At 35.0% G+C, this 27,102-nt stretch overlaps 1 protein-coding gene and 1 pseudogene across 2 annotated transcripts in view; both read right to left on the bottom strand.

Moving 5' to 3' along the window:
- The window catches only part of MIPOL1 (mirror-image polydactyly 1), a 267,009-nt gene that overhangs the window by 187,059 nt on the left and 52,848 nt on the right, over positions 1-27,102 (bottom strand). Inside the window, exons 5-8 of one of the 2 annotated variants that reach the window (XM_058666357.1) lie at positions 22,266-22,502; positions 20,634-20,769; positions 19,263-19,368; positions 4,327-4,456 (exon numbers count right to left, since the gene is read on the bottom strand). In XM_058666357.1, the coding sequence (XP_058522340.1) occupies positions 4,327-4,456; positions 19,263-19,368; positions 20,634-20,769; positions 22,266-22,423 (530 nt within the window). In that variant the 5' untranslated portion in view covers positions 22,424-22,502. The remainder of the gene's footprint in view (positions 1-4,326; positions 4,457-19,262; positions 19,369-20,633; positions 20,770-22,265; positions 22,503-27,102) is intronic. The other variant, XM_004584777.3, reaches the window with a different exon arrangement.
- On the bottom strand, positions 23,795-25,642 carry LOC101522717 (10 kDa heat shock protein, mitochondrial-like; annotated as a pseudogene).

Here is a 27,102-nt window from a genome sequence, read left to right as displayed (position 1 = left end):
AGAAAATAAAACTCAGGCCTACAATAAATACTTCATTACCATATTATTTAAGACAATATAAAATTAAACAGTCTACTTTTTTTAAACAAAGCTCTTTGAAAGAGCCATATAAGACTATTAATCTTTACCTTAAATTACAACTTATATTAGTGGTATAAGACTTACTAGTTCATGTTGTACATAATATAGCTGATGAACTAGAAAAAAGAATCACAACCTTTTGAAAACTCTAAATTATGCCTACAACAGTGTAACTTGACATAGTCATGATAATTAGTAAGAATTTTGCTGAAGTAAATGTCTATGGGCTCAAGTTTCAATTGATTTCCTATACCATGCAAATTCTGACTGACAACCTTGCACTCTAAGAGAAAAGACCCATGCATTAAATGTCACATTTCTTGATTTATCCCCTAAATCAGTCAATACAACCTTTTTGCTTTCTGAAACTCACCTTATTCAATGGTAAGAAGCAAAATGTTGACCTCAACTGATAAAAAAAAAAACTAGTGACCAGCTCATCATAAACACTCTAATTTACTTGTTTTTGTTCTCTCATTTTTATACAATGTCACATTTAATATTAAAATATCAATAACAAAAAAATAGAAATAGGACATTACCTCAAAAGTTGGAATACATATATAAATGATTAAAAGACAAGAAAGAAGGCACTGAAGATTCAAGAGGCAAAGGAACACAGATAAACCAACAGAGACAGCTAAGATAGTCCCTGTAGCGGAGTGGCACAAAATCTATCAGAAGACTCGAAGGGGACCAGAGGGAAAAGAGGACAGAAGGAATCAGGTACACAGAAGGAAAGAAAATAAAAGAGGTATAAAATAATTTACATCATTTTATAATACTCAATGCATCCAAATGTCTTTTAGTTCAGCAAAAATAATTTATTAAGGATTTAGCTCATAATGCACTCCTTAAGGTTCGTAACACATAGACTCAAATTAAGAGAACAGCATCTCCCAGGAACACCTAAATTAATGCTGAAAGGGTATTCTGTCCTTTTCTTGCTTGCTATGTAAGGCCTTTCCCCTCACCAGCATCCCTAAGACTTTCAAATTACTGTTTCTAGAAACCAACAATTCTTCATATCAATTACCACTGTTTTAACCATTATATAATTCACTGAGAATCACGATGCTATGTTCCCAGCAACTGGCACTGTGGTTAACACAGATCATGTATTCACTACTTAGTGATGTGATAATAAAAAGCATGAGATCAGATGTTTCCCTAGTCTCACATTCCTCATCCTGCCTTAATGCTAAGGCTACAAATAACAAACAAAAGCAAATTTCAAAAAACACTAGTTTTGAGAATTAAGATGGTGGAATAGGATAATGAAATGTTTAAACAGATGGAGAATCATTAGCCAGGGAGAAGCACAATGGGCACATTCCAGAAAAAATGAGAGGACAGGCCAACAGCAGAGGGGCACTTGGAGATTGACAGGCATGGGAAAGCAGCGGAGACAACCGTGTGGTGTGGCAGTGACCAGATACACACTCAATGCCAGAGACAAGGAGAGTAATGTTTTTACATTGCTTAGCAAGAAAGAATACTGGACCCAAGAATTTTATTCATATCCAATCTGATGCCAAGCATAACAAATAACCAGCATTGAGTTTGCTTAACAGGAGAATGAAGGAGCTATGAGGTCATCCTCAGAAAAAAATGAAATGCAGTCCCCAAGGACTTCACATTGAAAAAAACTCAGACATAAAGTGCCATCTATCATAAAATTCTAGTAATGATTATTCAAGTCTTTTAAATAAGAATTAAGATAAAAACCACAAAGGATATGAAAACTATGCAAACTAAAATGACTATGGAAACTAAAACAAATTTTACAATTTTAGAAGTATATTATTGATGAGAGGGTTAAAAGAAGAATATAAAAGTGATTACCTCAGAATTCATACCCAAGTCAAATGATACTACTTCATTGAGAAATTATAAAAAAGTGCTATGACTCAAACACTTTCATGTTTCATTCCTCTCTGTAAATATGTCTTTAAAATAAAAATAAGTAAGCATTTTTAAACTGCTTTTAAAAGTTAACACTTACGTAGCACAAGCTATGGACCAGATAGTTACATTATCTAGTAGACCACTTAACTTCTTGACAACCTGTCATAATAAACACTATTATATCTTTCTGGAAACCAAACAGCAAGACATAGACTCCAAGATGCATATCCATGCTTGTACAGTGCAGCAAAGAAATCTGAAGACAAGATTACTGGATAGAAAATCATGTTCTTAATTTCTCTATGACACTGCTTCTTACATTAAAAAGCACACAGAGAGTGCCTGGAATTACTCTGAGAGTGTATTAATTAACACAAAATTAATTATATGGATACCTATATTGAACCACCAATAAAATATCCTTCTAGAAAACAGTACTTGAGCACCTAAGTAAAAAGAAAATATTTAGCAATGTTTCCCTATTGGTAAAGACGGCTATTTTGGAGTAGGAGCTGTGAAATTTGGTTTATTAATTTAGCATTTTCAACTGACCCCATGCTTTATAATAAATATCCATCTTAGAAAAGTCATTAAACAAAAAGCAGATCACACCTCCTAATCATGATATGAACATCACATTGCTAATTAATTATTTGCCTTCTCTAGTGAGCCATATTTAGTTAGTAGTTTACTCTGATTCTCCACAGAGGCTAGCACAACATTGAGCAGAGCAAATACAGTGTAAGCATATTCACTAATCACCACTAAACAGTAGATTATTATATTATTAGTTATCTGTTACTATTAGATTACTATATTCTACTTCACAGGTAACAAATTTCTTAGTGCCCTAGGGCTTTTCTTTTCAAAGCATATTCCATACAACAGCATCAGTCATACTATCTGAGACACTGTTAAAAGGCAGAATCGCAGGTTGCCCCAGATGCACTGAACCAGTCTATATAGTAACTGGGTTCCCCTAATTTTTACATTTTACATTAAAATCTGAGAAGTGGAGAGGACCTTGTGATGCAGGTTTAGCTGCCACTCAGCAATCCCATAGCCCAGATCGGAGTGTTAGTTTGAGTCCTGGCTACTCTGCTTCTGACCCAGTCCCCTACTGATGCTTCTAGGAAGCACGAGAGGATGAGTCAAGCACTTTAATTGCTGGCATCCACACAGGACACCCAGGTGAAGCTTCTGACATCTACCCAGATCCAGCTGTTAAAAAACAATGGATAAAATATTTCTTTCTCTCTCTCTCTCTCTTGCTTTCTTTAATAAAGCTTTAAAAATAAATGGATAAATAAAGAAATCTGGATAGTATACTACTCATCTCTAGAGCATCATTTATCGAGTGTGGCCTATTATCTACTTATCAACACTGGGCAAAGAAAACATGCCACAAATGTTTTCACTAATCACCATTAAATATGATCTCTATACATTATAAGTTATATGTTTCAAATAAATCTATAATAAACGAAGTAAAAACTGAAAAGTATAGCATTTATTTCTGGAGAATCACTTTTCCACTGTGGTTTATTACTTACCTATCAGAATTAAAGCTACCGGTGAAAACATAAACATCTAGGCTCTACCCTGTTACATGTGACACTAAATTTTAAAAACTTCAGCCTAAAGAACTACAAGTAAAAAAGTGAAGAACAGGCATAGGAAATATTAAGCAGACTGAAATGAAAGAATCTGGAAAACTGAAACCTATTTTATTTTTAACATTTATTGATTCATTTGAACCCAAGCATTAGAGAGAGAGAAAGTGAGAGAGATATTGCATCCACTGGTTCATACCCAAATGGCCATAATGGCTGTGGCTGTGGCCAAACTGAAGCCAGGTGCTTCTTCCAGGTCTCACATATGGGTGCAGGGTCATATGTACTCAGGCCATCTTCCACTGCTTTCCCAGGTACATTGGCAGTGAGTTGGATTGGAAGTGGAGCAGTGGGTAGTAGAAATGGTGCCTTACGGGATAGTGGCACTGCAAGTAGCGGCTTAAACCACTGTGAAACAGTGTTGGTCCCTGAAGTAAATTTTAACAGTGACAATAGGAGTAGTAGAGGACACAAGAAGTAGAAAAGAGGAAGGACACTGATATGTATGGCAGAGACAAACTCATTGTGAACATTTCTTTTTAAAAACTTGACTATTAGGCCCACTAGGCAAGCTATTAGCATGCCAAATTCTTGATAAAAGATTATGGAAATATGTAATTTTCTACAATAACATGTAGAATTACTATTATTTTAAAATATGTAACTACAACATAATGCATAAATTTTATAAATATTCCCAATATAATTTTTAAAGTGTACATACTCTTTTAGAGACATTTCCATACGCTGGGCTCGTGCTATTGCTTCATCTCTCTCCTTATTGGCTAAGTGAAGTCTTGACATAATAGCTTCATCTCGTTCCCTCTGGGCAAAATACACTTCTTCAACCAGAGCTACCAAAATACACAACCCACAATCAATCAGAGAAAATAAGAGAAATCCATACATTCAGTAAAAATGGTTTCATTATTTTGAAATGTTTAATTAGATTAGTACTCATCAGTTGATTAAGAACATATCATCTTACTAGTAACTGCAAAATTAAGGTTCCATTTTGTTTCCACAATAAGAGGGAAAAAAGGTCCAAAATTACAAATGACATGAAATTAAGGAAACTCTGAACAGATACTACAAAAAGATATAATATCTACAATCAACTAAAGATCAATTCAACATAAATTGAATTAAATAAAATACATTAAGTACTGTAGCATTGCTTACAGTTACAATAGCTTGCAAATAACACACTGCTCATTAAAATAAGCAGCATTATATAAATTATTCTACATGCAGCATGGAATACCATCCAGCACTTAAAATGAAGTAACTATGAATAGATGGGCAAATGTTAAAAACTAAAAGTTTACAAAAATATTAAGCTGTAATGTAAAATACTTCTATCTAGAACTTATGAATAAATACAAATATTAAAAATAATGAACAGAACATAGAAATAATAAATATCACATTTAAGATATAGTAATCCCAGTGGATAGGAGAGGGGAAAAAAGGAAATGCATCACATAAGACTACAAAGGGGTCAGAACAGGCTACTTTAGTACCACACATCTGTACAGAGCAAGCAGCACTGTCAAGATGGATGACAATACAAATGGCATCAGCCAGAATTACGTAGTACTATATAAGGGGGAGGCTTTGACCTTATCTGCATTCATCATTTCTTTTTTTTTTTTTAAAGATTTTATTATTATTGGAAAGCCGGATATACAGAGAGGAGGAGAGACAGAGAGGAAGATCTTCCATCCGATGTTTCACTCCCTAAGTGAGCCGCAACGGCTGGTGCGCGCCAATCCGATGCTGGGAACCAGGAACCTCTTCCAGGTCTCCCACGCGGGTGCAGGGTCCCAAAGCTTTGGGCCGTCCTCAACTGCTTTCCCAGGCCACAAGCAGGGAGCTGGATGGGAAGTGGAGCTGCCGGGATTAGAACCGGTGCCCATATGGGATCCTGGGGCATTCAAGGTGAGGACTTTAGCCGCTAGGCCACGCCGCCGGGCCCTGCAGTCATCATTTCTTAAGCCTGATTTCTACTTGTTGGTACACTTAAAGTTTTATGTTATTTTAAAAGTATAACTTAAATGTTGGACAAAAGAGACTCACAGAAAAGGACCAGTGAAACAAATTTTGTGCAAAGCACCAAATAAACAGGAAAATAGCTTGAAATGTTCTATTTATAAAAATATCCGCTTCATGTCCAAGGTTTGCCATAAATTAATACACAATTAAGCAAGATACTTACTACTGTGCTACATAAACTGCAAGTGTTAGAAACAATCCTGAGGGTAAATCAACTATATGCTTCCATAACAAAACAATAAAAGCACAAAATGTGTAATGCATGACAAAGCAAAAGCTAAAACTACTATCAAGTAGCTGAGTCTAAAAGAAGAGAAACATTAGTACATACATTAATTACTGAAACTATTTATTTGAGAGAGAGAGAGGCTGGGAGGGAGGGATGGAGGAGGAAGAGGAAAGGGTGAAGGAGGAGGGGAAGAGGCTGAGACACATGCACACACATTAGCAGTTGACTGACTTCCCCAAATCCCTGCCATGACTGGGGAAGCTTATGCTGGAAACTGGCAACTTGAGTTTCCAAATCTCCCATACAGGTTGCAGGAACATCACTACCTGAGTATTCTATTACCTGAGTCATCAACAGTGTCCCCAGAGTCTGCATCATCAGGAAACAAGAATCCTTAACTGGAGTTAGGAAACGTATTCTGGCACTCTAACATGGGAAGTTGGTGTACTAACTGGTGTCTTGCCTGTTAGGTTAAACACCCACCCCCACGCATCATATGTTTGTTAAAGTAGTTTTAGGGGATATGAATACAATATTCCAAAGAATCTTTATCCTCCAGGAACATATATTCTAATACAAGGAAATAGTAATGAGAAAAAATAGTGGAATTCTAGATGAAAAAATATGTGCTATGTATATACACACACAAGCACACATGCACACAGAATGGAATCCTATTCAATTATTTAAAAAATGAAATTCTGTCATTTGCATCAAAATGGCTGCAAATGTAGGGCATTGTGTTGAGTGAAACAAACAGGACAATGATTAGAGCAGCGTTGTGGCAGTGAGCTAAGCTGCCAGCTGACACTGGAATCCCATATGGAGGCTCAAGCCCCGGAGGCTCCACTGCCAATCCCAGGCTACTGTGCCTGAGAAATAGCAGAACACTGGGATACAGTTTCTGGCTCCTGGTTTCAGCCTGGACCAACCCTGGCTATTATGGCCCTTTAGGGAGTAAAGCAGCACACAGGAGATCTCTCTCTCTGACTCTCCCTATCACTCTACAATTCAAATAAACAAACCTTTAATTTTTTTTAAAGATTCATTTGTTTTTTTACTGAAAAAGCAAATTTTTACTGAAAGGAGAGACAGAGAGAAAAGACCTTTCATCTGCTGGTTCACTCCCCAAGTGGCCACAATAGGAGTTGCTGAGCTTATCTGAAACCAGGAGCCAGGAACTTCTTCCCAGTCTACCATGTGGGAGACTTGGACCATTCTCCACTGCTTTTCCAGGCCATAAGCAGAAGCTTTGTGTGAATTGTAGCAGTCAGGACACGTTTTGGTGCCCATATGAAATGCCATGTTTGGAGGAGGAGGGTTAGCCAGTTGAGCCAATGCATCAAATTCTTTCTTTTTTTGTTTTGTTTTTATTACATTGCATTATGTGACACGGTTTTATAGGCACTGGGATTCTCCCCACCCCTCCTCAAACCCTCCCCACTTGGTGGATTCCTCCATCTTGTTGCATTAGCACAGTTCAAGTTCACATGAGATTCTTTCATTGCAAGCATATACCAAGCATAGAGTCCAGCATCTTATTGTCCAGATAAGTTCAACAGCTTGTTGGGGAGACCATTTCTGGTCAGAAGGTAGAGCCGGCAGGGTATCATCCCTATCAATTACCCAAACATAACATCAGCAACAATTTATAACGTTATGGAATTACTTGACAGTATTGAGTAATCAATATGTTTAAAAAAACGCAAGTTCTGAACCATATCCTGTGACTTCTTCATTGACATTTCAATTATTAGTTAATGTACAACCAGGTTCTATACAACTTAAAATGGCTATAGATTACTATTCAGCTGTCTCGTGTCTATTTTCATTATAGTATTTAGCATTTTATAGCGTTGAAACATGATTTTGCTGAACCTGGCTGTTTTTCGGGTAGTCTAACTCTGTAACTCTAACAAGATATGCGTCAACAGTTTAGTGAACAGTTTTAGGAGGGGTGTGCAGAGAAATCTTCAATACCTTAGTGAGGAGTAACTAATCTTTGTGTCCCACCTAGTAACGTGTAAGTGAATCCACGCTGACCATTTCCTGTCTGATTCTAAGCTTTCCTTGTTGTTTTCTATCTATTCTAGAGTTTTTGTTTGTTGTTTGTTTTGAGGGGTTTCCAGAGCGATCCTGATGACCATCAAAATCCTTATTCTTTCAAAGATGATCTATCATGTATGCTAGGGAAAATAGAATGGTGTTACAGGTTTGATTTATATCTAAGACACTTCATTTCAGGTATATTGTTTAAATTTCTAAAATTGTGTCAGTCACAGTTCAGGCATATAAAGTAAACAAAATATCACTTCTTATGGTTACCAGGAAAGATGAAATTAGTTACCACACAAAAGCTCTTAAATAATTAAAGTGGATTCTTCACAAACTGTCCTTCTGCTCCAACAGCACTGCAATGATGGTCAACCCAATTTGATTCAATTTTTAAACATATTGATAACATCGTTTTATTTAGATAATTTATATATTTAAAAACCCAATTCAAAATCCTCCCTTCCAAACTTTTTCATTAGCAGACAAAACAATAAACAGGGATGGAAAAATTATTCAGGAGTCATTCTTCACTAAATACCTTATCACGGTTTAGACAAAAATACAATATGCTAACATTTAAAATTTTTTCATGTTAGCAAAATACTTCCAATTTGTAGGTAAAAAGGGGATAGACAAAATATGCTAAATTTTAACATGTTAGTTGTGTTCCATTTCAAACACACTAGCTTCTGCTGAGAGGAGTAAAGATAGCAATATTAATGGCTTTATCAAGCATAATTGTCTTTATGCTTTATGTATGTGTAAATGCTTTACACATACAGTTTATTTGGTTCTGTGTGAGCAAGAGGAAAACAGCACTTCTTTAAAATGCTACATCAAATCCAAAGATATATATGTATATTCAAAAGCAATTATTAAAGAGATCACCATTTTAAAGTATTCTAATTAATTTTAAGTGTAAGACACATAAAAACGTAAAAAGGTAGTTTATACAACTATTAAGAGAAGTTTTTTGGTGTTAAGCTATTACTGAATGATAATTTTTTAACATCTAACTTGGTTATATGTGAAATTTATTGGTTGTAAAAAACTTACTCTTTCTAGAATTGAGTACTTTTCAGAAATCAATACACAACTCTCAAACATTTTTAGTAAAGAAAACTTAATTGTAAACATTGAGCTTTTCCAAGGTAGATGACTATTACAAAGTTCACTACAAAATCAATATAGCATTTTAGTTGGAATTTGCTCATTAAACACCCACAGCTCTAATGCAAATTATGATGGAATGAATAAAGCAAATACACATGCTTCTTTCTTTTTATTAAATGTAAAATCTACTGTTAATTGCATCTCGTATGTCATACAAACTTTTCTCCTTAACTATTAAATAGAAGCTTTAACAAAAGTCATTAGAGATTCACTTTCTTTGACTTGAATAAATTTCAATATTTGTTCAGTAAAGGTTCACCGCAGTTAAATTACATTAACAAATATTATTAGCTACTATGTAAGCCAACCAAGTAAAATACTTATATTGTAGGTAAAACAAATCATTGGGTGTTTACAATAATATTTGGATATCTCCATTTTTAAACATGGTTATCAAATACCCTATAATTCTTAGCCAAATGAGAAAGATTCAGAGAGGATCACCCAGAAACCCCCACCAAATACTCAAATTTGTTTAGTAAGCTAATTGTTTTCTAATATGAGCAAGAGTAAATATGAAGAAGCTGAACCATACCAAGCATGAGTTTATTGAGTCAAGGCAGAGTACATATTTTCTTAGTAGAACCCAAGTCTATTGACAGACCCATATGCTACACATTTCAAACTACTTTTAAAATACAGTAGGAGAGAGACAGTATATTGGAAAACATTCTAGTTTAAACATTGAATCATGGCTCTCTAAATAACATAATTTGGAGGACAGACATTCCCCAAGAATCTGTTTGTTAACATCCTGTGGCACTAATGTAAATATAAATGTGTGAAATGAAGAGAGGGAAGAAAAAAAATCAATGAGAATTTTAAGTATATCAAATAATCACTACGCATAATTCATGTTCTAAAATTCCAGGCAAGAAATACAGATACAGTCTCACAGAAAAACACCAGCATTTAACATACGGGACATTCTCAATCTCTTATTATCTAAAATTATATTTTACTTGAGGAGTAACTATTGGTGAAGGTTACCTTGATATCAAATGGATCCTTTGTAAATGTAATAGTGCTTAATGAAACTACCACATAAGCCTGGGGTGATAGCCTAGTGGCTACATCCTTGCATTGCATCCGCTGGGATCCCATATAGTCACAGGTTCATATCCTGGCTGCTCCACTTCTCTTCCAGATCATTGCTAATGCCCTGGGAAAACAGGAGAGTATGGCCCAAGGCTTGGGGTCCTGCCCCAGTGTGGGAGACCCAGAAGAAGCTCCTGGATCATGGCTTTGGATTAACTCATCACTGGCAATTGTGGCCACTTGGAAAGTGAACCAGTGGATGGAAGAATTTTCTCTCTGTTTGGCCTTCTCTCTGTGTATCTGCCTTTCCAATTAAATAAATAAATAATCTAGAATTCCAAATATTACATAATCTCTTCTAATTTATTTTAAAATGTGGTTAATCTTTTTGTATAAAAAGATCATCAGGAATTTAAAAATAGATAATAAATGCCTCATACTAATAGAATATTAACCAAATGTCACTCCAAGTAGTCTGAAACCTGTACTTTTAACATTCGAATGCTGAATTCAATGTAATATCCCCACACTTCTTATAAAAATCACACTATCACACTCTTCTAAAATGGGATTTTTATGTTTCAGCATTTTATATAATTATTTTATTTATAAAAAGTCTTTGTTTAGTGCTTGCTTCGCCAGCACATATACTAAAAAGTCTTTGTTTAAAAAGTAATACAGGGAAACTAGCAAGCCTAGCTTGAGACCCTCCTGCTCTCCAACTCAGCTTTGTGCTAATGCAACTACAGAGCACTTGATAACAGCACAGGTATTTGCATCCCTGTCACTCATGGAGACCTGGATCAAGTCCAGGTTCCTGGTTCCAGTCTCACCCAGCCCTAGATGTCACAGGTATCTGGGAGTAATGGGTGGATTCATGGTCTTTGTCCATCTCTGTCTCTGTTTTTCAGATAAAAGTGAATGAAATTTCAAACTCTCAGTATATGTCATCAGACTTTCTTTCATTATGTTTTAGTAAAATTACAATCAGAAGAATTATAGAATTCACTAAAAATTAGAAAATTATACAAAAGAGTAAGGTTAGTCATTTAAGATTTTTTTCTTTACAAAACCATCAATTATTAAATACATGCATTTATAATTGGCTGAAAAATGTTACAAAGACACTTTGAAAGCTATGCTTAACACTTACACTAAAAAAGTAACATAATTAATACTCAGGCCACTTTTATGTGAAAGAGATACATTTAATATGGAAGTAGTAAATTAGCATAAATAAATTGCATATCATTAAAATAAAATTCTAACGTTTATTATTCGAGCAATTTCTATTTAATTGGTACCTAAACTTTTCTAATTCCCTTTTAGAATCATTAATCAAACTGTAGAAAAGTCTTTAGATCAGTCTGAAATTTTCTGTTGTTTTTATGTCTTAAATACTCATTACACACATGCCCAAATGTTTGATATATCACCAAATTTTGCCATAAGCTGCAATTAATAAAATATTTCCAACTGTTGTTTACTGCTACATATAACTGATTCTTTGTCTATTTAACTTTTACTTTAGTTTCCCTACTTATATAAAGCATACCAAATTGTCTGTAGTTATCTTCAATTATTATTTTATCTGGGATCGGTTGAAATTCATAAAAACTCATATCCATGGAATCCTTTTTAAAAAATGTATATTTATTTTTACTGGAAAGGCAGATTAACAAAGAGGAGGAGGAAGAGAGGTAAGAGCAAGATTTTCGACCCTCTGGTTCACTCCTTAAGTGGCCACAACCGGAGGAGATAGGCCAATTCAAAGCCAAGAGCCAGGAGATCCTTCTGGGTCTCCCACATGGGTGCAGGGTCCCAAGGCCTTGGACCATCCTTTCTTGCTGCTTTCCCAGGCCACAAGCAGGGAGCAGGATAGGAAGTAGAGCAGTCAGCACATGAATCAGCACCCACACAGGGTCCCGGCCTGTGAAGCTCAGGGCAAAGGGGTCACTAAGTCAACAAGATGGCAACTAACAGTCAAGGTCACTGGTTTACAAGCTGCCAATAAGATGGTGGCCAAGGACAGTGCCCCGGGTATGAACCAGGGCAAGGGTCAGTCACGTTGTTTCAAAGAAAGACTGATTGGCCAGGGCCATTTCGCTCACCTGCCCCTGGCCTATGGGAGGTGGCTTCTGCAGTCATGCTCCTAGTAATTGGCTCCTAGTTTCTCCCCTCCTGGAATTCCTGAAATTCCTGGCCTGAGGCTATCCGTTACCCTATGTAAGAATCTGTACTTCCCAAGTAAACTGCAACTGCTGGACAGAACCCCTGCCTGCCTGCCTGTCTCTCGCACCCCAGGAGGCTGGGTGGCGGGCAGCAGGCTCACCACTCTGGCAACGGGGTAGTAGAAGAATCTGTGGGGGAGCCCCGCACCTGTGGATGCAAGGCAAGGATTTAGTCATTAAGCTATCACACCAGGCCCATATCCATGCAATCTTAAAGCCAAAGACAATAATATAATAAATTTCATCAATCAAATTTTCTACTGCCTGTATTTTTAAACAGATGGGATATTTTGCTCTATCTAAAAACAGTAGTCATATTCTTAAAATTTTTTTCCTTCCAAATGAAAAAGTATAGGTACATAAGTAGTTTCCATTTTAATTTATATATATAATAAAAAATGATAAAGGGTATACACAATCTCTGTATAAAGATTTTATTAAAAGCTGTATTTTATTGTTGCCTATTGCATATAGAGAAACATATAATTTTAGTGAGCACTATTACTTTTTTTTTTTTTTAAGATTTTATTGTTATTGGAAAGCCAGATAGAGAGGAGGAGAGACAGAGAGGAAGATCTTCCATCCGATGTTTCACTCCCTAAGTGAGCCGCAATGGGCCGATGCGCGCCAATCCGATGCCAGGAACCTCTTCCAGGTCTCCCACGCGGGTGCAGGGTCCCAATGCTTTGGGCTGTCCTTGACTGCTTTCCCAGGCCACAAGCAGGGAGCTGGATGGGAAGTGGAGCAGCTGGGATTAGAACCGGCGCCCATATGGGATCCCGGGGTGCGTTCAAGGCGAGGACTTTAGCCGCTAGGCCACGCTGCCGGGCCCGAGCACTATTTCTTAACAATGAAAATTATGCCAGTGTCTTTTTTGATATAAAGAAATAACTCACTCTTATTCAATGAATTTCAATATAATTATTTATTTAATAGTAACAACCTTTTCACAGAATGGTAAAATGAAAATTTCTATTATACAATACTTATTTTTGCAGATCAATTCATTGTGATATATTAGCTATAATGATAGATTATATACCTGCACGTTTAACATTTATACTTCAACTTGAATACAAACAACTAAATTGTAATTTACAGGGATTATATATTTTGATTCTTCCCACAATTACAGGTTAATTCCTTTTCTGCTTAACAAACTAATTTAACATTATCTGTAGTAAGAAGGGATTGACAATTTTGTAATTTAAGAAATGTCAAATTTGAGTTCACAAAAGAAATCCATTTTTAAAAATAAAAATCAGATAGCATGCTTGTATTATCAGTATAAACACAGTCAATTATGTAACTATTGAACTATATGTTAAAATGTAGCAAGATAGATGGAGATAAACTTATAAACATAAGACTTAGAATCTAAAGAGTTCCTCTGGCTAAAACCCAATATTGGCTTTATTTCAATTTAATTGGAAGAGGATCTCCAATTCATCTTCTCCATGAGATATCAGGAACCTGGATTTCTCTTTGTACCAAAGGTTAATAAGAAATGTGTCTGCAAAAGTCAAACAGCATTAAATACCAAAAACTGATTATTATTCTACAGGAGTTGTTCTGTCATTCATAATCTCTTCATGCTCCAACCTTCCACAGCTAATCTTTAATGGATGACATGCAAGAAAGAAAAATAACTAACATAGAAAGCACAGGCTCTAAAGTGAGCTTCTAAGATACAGAAAAATAAGGCTTTTAAAGAAATATAAATACTTATATATAAAAACAACTGATACAAATAACATTTTAAATACTCTCATAAAATTGAAACATCATCTGGTACTACAAATGCAATACACAAAAATGTAGACAAAAAATATCAGACAATGCCCTATGTGGATGCTTATTTAGTAAAAACAAAAGGTTAATTAAACAAAGTAGCTTTAAATGTATCCCATATCACTGACAGAAGAGCAAATTAATGGATGTAAATCAGATCACAAAACACCACGTTTCACTGTTAACTAAAAAAATTTTGAAACGTTTTGATCCTGTCACTTATTTTTAGGTAAGAAAGATACTTTCATAAAGGACAAAGACTCATTGTTTCTGATGTGCTTCTCCAAAAGGTTTAATATTTAAAGCATCACATACTGACAATTTTCATATAATGTAGTGAATCAAATCACAGTGAAAAATAAACACTACAATGAGATATATTTTTCCTAATGTTAACACAGGGGCAACAACACAGTTTTGCTTTTGCACAAACTAAGAACCATTTATCACAACTTATCACACACAGCTTGATGAAGCTATCATTACTGTAAGAGGCAAAAAGATGAGATTAAGGTTTGAATCCAAAGTCTAAGCATTGAGTCACTACCTGCACTCATATGATGTATTATGGCTAAAAAGGGATTGCATGCAAAGAAGTATATGAAATCGGAGGGGTGGAGGGAATCCCAGTACCTATAAAACTGTCACATAATACAATGTGATTAATAAATAAATTTTTTTAAAAGTTCAAAAAAAAAGGAAGTATACGAAATCTTCAATTTGCTTTTTTTACTCACATATAATCATTATTCACATAACGGTCCCTATATAACTATTTGCTGAATTTATAAAGAATAGCTCAGTTTTGATCAGTCAGTGTCTAATAAACAGAACTGATGATGGTGGCCAACATAGTAACAATAACAGCAGTGAGTGGAAGCTTAAAGGGTCAAACATCTGAGGTTTTGCCATGACAGAGGACAAATTTCAAATACTCATAAGATCACACTGGAATGACAGTATGCATATGATCCAAAAACCAAAGGCGATAAAAACAAAGCAAACCTGAAAGTAGGAAACACTACATGTAGGCTTATCACTGGTACACACTGTGTTAGAGCCAACGTTCTTTGCTTACAATTTCTTTTGACTCACATTTTAATAACATTCATTAGTACTATAAAATAGAGTATACAGTGCATTTTCTTATATAAAACCTAATCGTTGTTTCTAAAATTTTTCAGTCACTGTTTTAGTTCATTTCTCTTTTAAAGTCCCTTATTAGTAAACCAATATTGTTTTAATTAAAAGCTAAATGTCAGTTTATGGCTTTGCATAATTAGTATGCTCAAACATTTATGAATTTCATAAAGTAATAAAACAATATTAGCTACAACTTACCAAATACTATTATATACTAGGTGCTTTTCCATGTTATCTCTAATCTTTAAAGTAGTACATTAGTTTGTATTCACATTTTACACAGCAGAAAACGAACTGAGACACTGGCTTCTCAAGGCAGAGTTAATATTAAGCCTCAAAGTTGTGAATTAAAAACTAACACAGGGCCTGGCGGCGTGGCCTAGTGGCTAAAGTCCTTGCCTTGAACGCTCCGGGATCCCATATGGGTGCCGGTTCTAATCCCAGCTGCTCCACTTCCCATCCAAGCTCCCTGCTTGTGGCCTGGGAAAGCAGTGGAGGATGGTCCAATGCATTGGGACCCTGCACCCGTGTGGGAGAGCTGGAGGAGGTTCCTGGTTCCTGGCATCGGATCGGCGCGCATCGGCCCGTTGCGGCTCACTTACGGAGTGAGTCATCGGATGGAAGATCGTCCTCTGTCTCTCCTCCTCTCTGTATATCTGACTTTGTAATAAAAATAAATAAATCTTAAAAAAAAACTAAGACAATCCGACCTCAACTTTTGGTGTTCCTGATTGTTTCAAACTGCCTAAGGAGGATGAGGTACATTTTGTTTTATGTAGTATTGACTGTGTTACATTGTTTTAAAAAAAGATTTACTTGTTTTGGTTTTGTCTGTTTGTTTGTTTTTACTGGAAAGTCAGATATACAGAGAGGAGAGACAGAGAGAAAGATCCTCCATCTGCTGGTTCACTGCCCAAGTGGCTGCAACAGCCGGAGCTGCACTGATCTGAAACCAGGAGCCAGGAATTCTTCCAGGTCTCCCATGCAGGTGTAGGTTCCCAAGGCATTGGGCAATCCTCTACTGCTTTCACAGACCACAAGCAGCGAGCTGGAAGGGAAGTGGAGTAGCCAGGAAACAAACCAGCACCCATATGGGAACTGACACATGCAAGGCAAGAACTTTAACCACTAGGTTACCATGCCGAGCTATATCATATTCTTAACCTTATACATCATAAGGCAGATAGAAGACAAGATAGACTAACATATACGTAACATAAAGAAACCACATATAGGTATAAAAATGATAGAAGGGAAATCAGAAAGTCCAGAAAATGGCATGGACAAAATGGCAATGACTGGATCATACCTATCACGTGCTTTTCATAAAATCTGGTATTTAATGTTTTATGTCTCAAACCTAACACAGGAAGCATTTTAACACTAGATTGCAATTAACTTTTTAAAGTCACTTATTTTAAAAGTAATGCTTAATATTTCTAACACTAAATTTAATACTCACTCATTGCAGCAAATCTGAAAAATGCAGAAAAAGCTCAACTCCGGGGCCAGCACCATAGTACAGTACTTTAGTACTCTACCTGCACTGCTGGCATCCCATATGGCCACTGGTTCAAGTTCAGCGGCTCCACTTTGGATCCCTGTGAAAGTGCCTGAGAAGCCAGTGGATGATGGCCTAAGTCTCTGGGCCACTGCACCCATGTGGGAGACCCAGAAGTTCCAAGTTCCTGGCTTTGGATTGGACCAGCTCCAGCCAGCCATTTATTGCAGCCATTTGGGGAGTGAACCAGGAGATGGAAAATTTCTCTCTCTCTCTCTCTCTTTCCCTCCCTCCAATCTTCCTTCCCTTGCTCCCTCCTTCTCTTGATATCTCTGTCTCTCCTCTCTCTGCAAATCTGCCTTTCAAATACATATAAAATAAATAAATCTTTAGAAAATAAATAGAGCTAAATAAAGACCACCAAAATTTGCCTCTCATTTTTAGATATGTACAAAGCTTTTCCTTTCATAAATTTATATTGTATATATAGATTTTAAGCTACTTTTTCCTTAACATTACATTATGAAGATTTTTTTCATCTCTTCAAATACACTTCAGAAATAATTAAGTAATGCATAATGTTTTGCCATATACATGCACCATAATTCATTTAACAAATGCCTTGTTAGATCACTCTTAATTTTCTTGTTATTGTAATTAACACTGTATGAATATCATTATATATTATATCCTTATACTTTGGGTATTCTAACAATATGTCTACAATTTCAATGGAGTAGCTCATGTTGTTTATTTTCAAAATCAAGACACATTTTTATACTGTTTGATATATCTCTTTTAGCTAGACTGCTTTGTTCAAAAGAAACTATAATAATACTATTTCCACTAATAAGGGTTATAAAATATATTAAGCATATTCAAATTATTTTAACATTTACTAGAAAATCCTATTATTGAGAGACACAATCAATAATAATGATAAACTAATCATACTCATTAGTTTGAATATTTCAGATTATTCAATCAAGGGAAATTTTAGATATGTAGCAATAAATAAATATGCAAGCCATATGCTCAGATATATAATAAACATTAAGAATACATTTTATTTTTAAACGAATTTCCCCTTCCAACAGGTAAATGGGCTGTGCAGACATAATAGTTCAAGATTCTTATTAAATCAGAATAACCCAGATTTTACTAAGTTGCTTAAGACACAGAGAATGAAATTGTTATGAAAACAAATGCACTTTTTATAATACTGTACTATCAATTGTAACATATATTTGACCATAAAAAGCCAAGCAATTTTTAAATTTAAACTTTATTATAAGGTCTAAATTTATATTTTAGGCTTTATTTTTAGCATACTTTTTAATTTAGAAAATACATCACTCTCACATTTCTTTACCACAAACAAAACCAAAACTTCATGGTAGTTCAATGTCAATAGAAATGCCATCATGTGATATTTAGTTGAAGCATTTATTTATGGTCATCTTGGTTATATTTTCATAGTGCTCTTCAGTTTTACTTTCCACAGCAGCATTGTAAAGATAAGAAATGCTAGTTAATCAAGTCTCTGACCTAAAAATCAAGAATTCTTTTATATGTAAGTATGGGAGCAGATTAAGTGGCTAGGAAAGCATAATTATAACCGCAGACCAATCACAAATCGCAACTGCTTCTTAAACTCATTCCAACTGATATGTGATCTCTAAAATGCCCCCAAATACTAATTTCTATTCTCTAACAAAACTTCTCTTCCCTTGACATGCTTAAGCAGTATGACACAGAGTAGCACACACAAATGAATATCAGGGACTCCTGCATATTCTCTGATGTGTAACATATCATAGACAACCTAAAGAATTTCACCTTTTAAACACCTTTGAGTAAAATAGACTCCAAAATATAAGCAATGATTTATAATTTAAACCTTGGCAAACTTTTGCTTTAGACTCAGGGAAGACAATATCTCTATTATCATTTACCTCATCAGATGTAAACCTATTAATTGCTCAAAACAAATAAATCAAATGAAGGTTTCCATTGGTAATGCATATATGACTATCTTCATACAAAGGAGAAGTATTTTCTCTTAACGGCTAAAACAATAAGTCATATTTGAACTGCTGGTTGAAAGGTAGAGGTACTGGTAATCATCATTTCCCCTTGTTTGTTCAGGCCCTTCCAACAAAACAAACAACGTTTTTGTGATTGGATTGACATGGTGTTAACAACGCATTTAATGCCCAAATCAGTATGAATACAGGTAAAGCTCTCACTAATACCAGTACCAGGATGTTAAAGCCACCTATTTTCTAAGCAGCCAAAAAAAAAAAAAAAAAAAAGAAAAAGAAAAAGAAAGACAAAGCTTCCCCTCCCTTGGCAAATACGCCACTATGCTAGTGATATTCACCAAGGCACCCAGAATAATCTTACATGTAATTGTTAAGGTCATATATTACTCTCTACAATACCTGCTGTCTTCTCAGCAATTTTAGCTTCCGTTGCTTTCTCTTGCAGTTCGAGCTTAAGCTTCAGTTTTCTCTGCTCTTTATCTTCATTAATCAATTTTTCTTGAAGCTAAAACACATTGAAAAGAAATTCGGATTCTTACATGACACATATTTGGCACAAATATAATTAACTTCAGTCACATTTTCCCCTTAATTTTAATATTACATGAAATGGCCTAAACAGATAATCCTAAAAAAATTTTTTTAAATAGTAGCATTTTTGTAAGGTACAAATTAACTGCTCAAAATAGAATAATTACTAAAGGTATTCTAAAATACATGTATATAAAGAATGTCCAAGCAAGGAAAATTAAGGGAAACAATAAAATTAAAAATAACTATCACAAAAGCAACCTCATCCATCCTTTTTTCTTATAGCAAGAGATTTGGAAGGGACTGCCTTAATAAAACATACAGCAAAGCTTTCCAACTTCTCTTAGTAATTCCAATATTTTAAAACAAAAGTAACATAATAATAATATTAGACACCAATCTACCTATGAGAATGCCATCCCATCATGTTCCATTCTGGTTGGTGTCCTGCTCATAACTGGCATGTAATAAATAACTGCTAAATGAAGTACAGAAAATATCTCCTCCTCTCCAAAGAAATCCTTTCAAATCTCTCATTTTTCTTTTTTCAAATTTCTCCCTAGGGCTTAGTTAATGTGCTGCTTCCTTTCAGACATGATCAACATTCTTACCATCATGCATCAGTGTAGTTTAATCAAATTATGAGAATATTAAAATCAGAAAAATATATACAATTTAAAAACAAGACACAGAAATTGGACATTATTTAATGACATTATTCAAAGTTCACCAGACTATAACTAGACAACAAGACACATAAGAAGGTAAAACATGACATGACAAATTGGATTAGACAAATTGCAACAATACATGGTAAATGACAATATTGCCACAATTTGCTACTTCAATATTCAATTACAAACATCATTGAGGTGAAATACAGGAATATGATATGAATAAAGAAATAAGAAAAGCTATGACAGTTACAACATGAAACCAGGATATGTCTCTCACTGCTGCAGTAACATTTTACTACAACATTTGAATGAATCCTTTTTTTTTTTTTTTTTTGGTACCTACATAAAGCACCAAAAGAAGTGATACCGCTGACCAGCAGCAAGGCAGGAACCAAAATCATTTCCATGCTAATTCATTAACTAAAAACATGTCCAGATGTCAACTGATAGTAACAATGTAAGGATACTGTTGACTAAAGGACTCAATAAAACTAAATTATGAAAAATATAGATCAACAGCATAAAATATTTTGTATAACTATCAGATTTTTTTATAATTTACCTTTTTATTGTTTGTCCTGAGAATATCCAATTCTTTTAGAAGAAATGCTATTGTCTTTTCATTATTTACATCTGAATTAATTTCACAAGGAATCATATATTCACGATGCAGATCACTGTTTCTGTGTTCTATAATGCTGTAATAAAAAATATTGAACAAAATAGACACAGGATTTTTACTACAGAGGATCCATTAATTTTACTTTTCAAAAGGAGACATTTAATTTTAACATTTCATTTTAACAATACAAAAAAGAATCATCAAATACTAAATTTCTCTTTATTTGTGCCATTAAGAAAATACAATGGATTAAAGAGAACAAGTACATCCATTTCACAGAAAAATGACAACTTACCAATTGAGAGAGTTAAATTTGTGGAATTCATTTAGTAATATCAAAGAGATTCATGGTTATGTATACTTTAAAAGCTGTGAATATTAATTCAATTTGCTGTTTTGGTTGGGGTTTTATATACATTGCCCACTTTTCAAAAAGTGAGCACAGTAATTTTTGAAAGAATATATTTTAATTTTTAAATCTAAACATTATAAATGAAAAGTTATTTCTGTTACATTTCAGAGCAAGTTAACATAAAATTTTATTTGTATTTTGTCTGCTTGAGAACAGTGACAACCCACAAATAAGTGGTATTAAGAAAACAATTCTATTAACTAAACTATTTTAGGAAGGCACTGAGATCTGGGACAATTAGGGTAGTTCTACTTATAATGTACAACTCATTTTGTCATTATACTAGATATATAATAATTTAGGTTTACCCTAAGCTCTACTATTTACTTTCCCCATAATCTTAATGCTACCTTTGCCCAAATAGTACCTCCACCAAATATACTCCAATGCATACCTCTGTAAGGATCTATAGATTGCTACGGGAAAGAGACAAACCAATGTACCTATTTCATTATATGGTAGTATTCACCAATATCTCTATGAAACAGTCCACAAAATACTGGAGTAACAAGTACTATGCAAAATTCCCCAACAGTATTTTATAAAATATTATTTTATCTATTATTTTTATATAAATCACTAAAATTTTAAGTCTAATTTTTTATAGCATATGGCCATTTAAAAGACTTTAGAAACAAATCCAAATCCTTCCATGAGACAGAAAGGCTATGTGAATGGGAGAAAAAAAGTTGTAGAATGTAAAGTAATAAGGAATGCATATGGTAGAGTATAAAACTCTTCAGAAGTATTAAAATTCACTCAAATGAGAAACAGTGGTAATCTAAACCAAGATCTACCTTAGGATTTTAATTTGTCCTGGAGATATTAGCTTTTGCTCTGAAGAATAATACCCCTTTTATATTCACTCAACAATTGCTTCCACATGTATAATACAATATCAGAAAATGCTGAACAAGGCATAAAATCTCATTGTTTTCTTTAAATTCACCTTATGGTTTTCCACTTAGCTAACGAGCGGTGGTATATCATTATTATGAAAACAGTCCTAGGAGAGATCCTATCTTCTAGTAAATTAATGACATTATCAAATTCAATCCACACCAGAAAGGAGGGGATACAGGAAGGAAGAAAGGGAGAAAGGGAAGGAGACAAAGCTATCCCTATCCTCACTCTCTAAACCTATGGTTGCTGGCACTCACTTGCACTTCTCCATATTGCAGGAAGCTTCCATGTCATCTGGATAAAGACTGATGACCTGAAAATTCCTTGAACTCTGCCCTATTAGTTTTGTGTCCTCATATGGGATTTCATCTATGAATTCACTGGGCTTCTGATGCATGCTTCCATCGGAATTCATATTCAATTGTTCAGTTGACTCTGCACTTCCGTTTCCCACTGTACTCTCCTGCTCAGGATGAATGTGGGCTATATCTGTGCTTAAGCAAAGAAACAGAACATGCAATATGTGAGACATCATATATAATTCAATCAACTGAATACTTTTTATTCGGAATACTCCCATGGTTTTAAACACATACTTACTCCCACTGTAATAAAATAAAAATAAGCATGTACAAAATGGCTGTTATCATCAATACTCCCATTTCCAAAGTCATTAGATACTTTTTGCTGCACATTGAAATAAACAGAGGTCAAAAAATGGGGTTTTTTAAAAGATGCATTTATTTTTATCAGAAAGTCAGATCAGATTTACAGAGAGAAGCAGAGACAGAAACATCCTCTATTGGCTAGTTGACTCCCCAAATGGTGGTAACAGCTGGAGCTGAGCTGATCCAAAGCCAGGAACTAGGAGCTTTTGGGTCTCCCAGACAGGTACAGGGTTCCAAGGCTATGGGCCATCCTTCACTGCTTTCCCAAGACACAAGCAGGGAGCTGGATGAGAAGTAGAGCAGCTGGGACACAAACCATCACCTATATGGTATTCGCAAATCAGGATTTAGCCATATAGTCATTGCACTGTCCTTCTCCCCAGCAAAATCTTCAACTCAGACCACACAGACACTAATGAAATCAGAATCTCTGGGATTAGGATCTATCTCTCTATATAAACAAATCCTACCTCCCAAGAAAATGACAGTGCACATATAATGTTGGTATCAGACTGCATGGGTTAGAATTTCAACTTTGCCAAATGCAAAACTTTGGGATAGTTACTTTATCTATACTTCAGTTCTTGTTCATAAAATGGAAATATAATATCATTTATTTCAATGAATTGTTATGGGGACCAAGTCAATGCATACAATATACAAAGTCCTGAGTCTGATACATTGATAAAAATAAAATTATTTTTATAAACATCACAGATACAGAATATATAAAGAACTCTTTTTAAACATCATTTTATCGGGTATGCATCATGCATGAGTGTGCTTCCAACAATTCATGGAAAATTGAATTAAAAGTATAAATTTATTTTCATGCACAAAATTTTTCCATAATACACGGAAAATGCAAATTATAAAAAACACAGAATAATTTTTTTCTGACAAAACAAAAAGCACCTTATACTTTTTTTGTTTTCTTAGATATTTTACTTAGAAATACTTACACCAGTACACTAACATCAAGGTTTGGAAATAACCGGTGTCATTATTTTAGACAATCATTAATTTATTATAAATTAAGCATGGAAATTATTCATATAATGAGACATTTCAGAAATTCAGTGGAATGGCAGCTTACTGTGACGCCATTTCAACAGATTTCAATCTACACATTTTCCAAGAATGTTACCACCTCTAAATTGTTAATAATCCTTTTAATCTAGAATCACTTTGGTGCCTCCATATTTGGGAAGAACTTTATCTCCAACTTGCACACTAACTGGTTGAATCTCTCCACTCCTTCCAATAGAGCCTGATCCAACAACTATTACTGTTGCTTATAATATTTTCCCTTGAGATTTTTTTCTGGGAGTATAATGCCCCCTTTAGTTACAGTTTTCACAGCACTCCTTTCAAACAACACCCCATCAAAGCAGAAATTTCCTAAATGTTTGTCCTTCCAGGGGGACAGTGCCATAGCTCCTGCTTTATTTTCATGCCACCACAAGGAGAAAGCACCACTTCATACTTGTAATATCACTTCCACACCTTATGTGAAGTACCCACATAACAGAGAATCTGGCTTGTACTATCTGGATATCTCACACAAATTATTTTAAGACATCGGTAGTAAATACTATCCATTTCAAAAAAAACAGTGCCTAATTCAATGGTAGGGCTTCTGGGAGAAAAATCACACATGCACACTAGAAAATCAAATCAACAGCACAAATACAGGATAGCAACTACCATTTCAGTATTCTTCATAGAAATAATTCTTGAATTTGTTAAAAAACAGATGAATTTCCAACCTGGTGGCTTTTCCAAAATGCCAAATTTAAAATCCTTTTGGAGCATTATACATTTAGAATGAAAACAAAATAGAAGCAAATTTAAATAAGGTACTACCTCTCACAAAGTGTTCATTCTTAAGGAGAAATCTTAGCTTGCATTAGGTATAGCCAATCATAAGCTCCAAGTTCAGATATTATTCTCACTGGCAACTAAAAGTGAGATCAGAAATCAGTTTTTATCAAATGATTTTAAATTTCACTTTGTTGGGGGGAACAATTGGAAGGCAGAATGTGCTATCAGAATTGTATACCATGAAGTATTCGCAAAATTTCAACTTTGTGCTGCTTTAACTTGCAACAATTTTAGTAACAGAAATCTTGTTTCTGGAGATTTTCAGATTTCAAAATCTGAAAACTGTTTTGCTTTAAATTACACTACTTCTCCAGGATAGGCTGCTAATGAGAAAGAATCCTTAAAATTTAAGGAGGGAATTTAATAAATGAACCCTAGGGAAATTTTCATAATCATTAACTGACCATGCTGCTAAATACTAACATCTTTCTAAGATTTCAAATAAACAGAACTGTAGACTTTATAATTCATTTTACATAATTTACAATTTTATAATTCATAACTTACAGCTTAAAAAGAGATCTTGTATTAGGTGTAGCCAGTTATAATTCATAACTTATAAATTATAAAAAAATTAAAGAACAAAAATCAGAGCTGGTATTTGTGGTGTAGTACAACAAGGTACTGCCTGCAGTGCCATATCACTTTTGGGTGCCAGCCAAGAGCAGGCTATACAACTTCCAATCCAGCTCTCTAGGCATCTGGGAAAGCATCAGAGGAGAGCTAACATGCTTAGGATGATGCACGCATGTAGGAAACCTGGAAGAACCTCCTGGCTCTTGGCTTCAGCCTGGCCCAGCAATAGTCATCAGAGGAGTTAGGGAGCAAACCAGTGAGGGACGATCACTCCCCTTCTGACTCAGTTTCTTTCTATAACTATTTCAAATAAGTAAATACATCTTTTTTTAAAAAAAAAAATTGCACCCAGATATAGATAAAATAAAATGACTATAACTAGTTGGATAACCTAAGGTTATTAACTAATCTAAGGTTAACCTAACTTACCACAACAAAAACCTAATAAGGGACTGCACTTTTCTCCAGTTATTGAGACACAAAGAATCTTCAATGAGAAAAAGCATGAACCATGGAGCGCTACTCATGAAAGTTCCCAGCTCCCTGAGAAAACACTGTACCATCTGCCTCAGACTCTTGCGTACTGACTCTTTAACCTGTTTGAGGCCCAATTTACCTTTAGCTACAATCTGCCCTATGATTTTTATCTCTGGATTTCTAGGTCTACTTCAGTATCTTTCCCTGTTTAAGTTTTTTATTTGTAATCTCTTGGTATTGACTTGAGGCCATCCATAAAACCTGTACTAGCAGTTTGTTTGCTGGTTTCACAGCTGTCTTTCTTGAGCTTTAAAAGTTTTGTGATCCTGTGTACCCTTGGCAAAGCTGCCGTTTTACCTGTGACTGTGCTAGTTCCTCTGCACACTCAAAGCATTTGCAGGATTTCCTAATGAACAGGCTCTCTGTTGATCCATTAGGATCTTAGTAATTAAGAGATCCCTAGATTATCATGAAAATAGACTCATCAATGTACAGCATACAATGTATGGTACCTCTAATCTTTTTAGTCAGTGAAAGCATCTTTAAAAATCCTATATTTACAGCAGCAGAATCTACAATAGCAAAGACACAGAATAAAACCCAGGTGCCCATTGAGAGAAGAGTGAATAAAGAAACTGTGGTACATCTACTCCATGAAATACTACTCAGCCACTAAAAAAACATGAAATTCTACCATTTGTAACCAAATGGTCCCAACTAGGAACCATTATGCTTAGTGAAAAAAGCCAATCCCAAAAGGACAAACAACATGTGTTCTTTTTAACATGAGGTAACCTCTAGGCAAAATATAAGACTAATAGACATAGAAGTAAACATGTATGTACATCTAGAGACTATCATATCAAGATATAAACATACAATTCAGTGGCCTAGCAGCTCAAGTCGTTGCCTTGAACGCGCCAGGATCCCATATAGTCACCTGTTCTAATTCTGGCAGCCCAACTTCCCATTCAGCTCCCTGCTTGTGGTCTGGGAAAGCAGTCAAGGACGGCCCAAACCCTTGGGACCCTGCACCCATGTGGGAGACTCGGAAAAAGTTCCTGACTCCTGGCTTTGGATCGGCTAAGCTTTTGCCATTGTGGTCACTTGGGGAGTGAATCTTTGGATGGAAGGTCTTCCTCTCTGTCTCTCCTCTCCTCTGTATCTTACTTCCCAATAAAAATAAATAAATCTTAAAAAAAAAAAAGAATACAATTCAGTATGCATCTTTACTTCCAAATCAAAGATGGACTCCCAGTGAAATAGTTAGATATATATCTTGACAATAGGATTCTGGACTTTCTGCCATTGTCTACACCTACAATGTCAGGATACACTTAAATAACAGAATGATGAACTTATAACTGTTTCTGAAGGAAAATACTATTGTAATAATATAGGGGAAGTCAGTGTGATGGGGGGAACTGGTGGGTGGGGAGAATCCCAGAGCCTATGAACTGTATCATAAAACAAAATTTTAAAATACATA

This window comes from Ochotona princeps, chromosome 6 (assembly GCF_030435755.1).
Source record: "Ochotona princeps isolate mOchPri1 chromosome 6, mOchPri1.hap1, whole genome shotgun sequence".
NCBI classification, from domain to species: domain Eukaryota; kingdom Metazoa; phylum Chordata; class Mammalia; order Lagomorpha; family Ochotonidae; genus Ochotona; species Ochotona princeps.
This window is presented reverse-complemented; position numbering and strand designations above follow the sequence as displayed.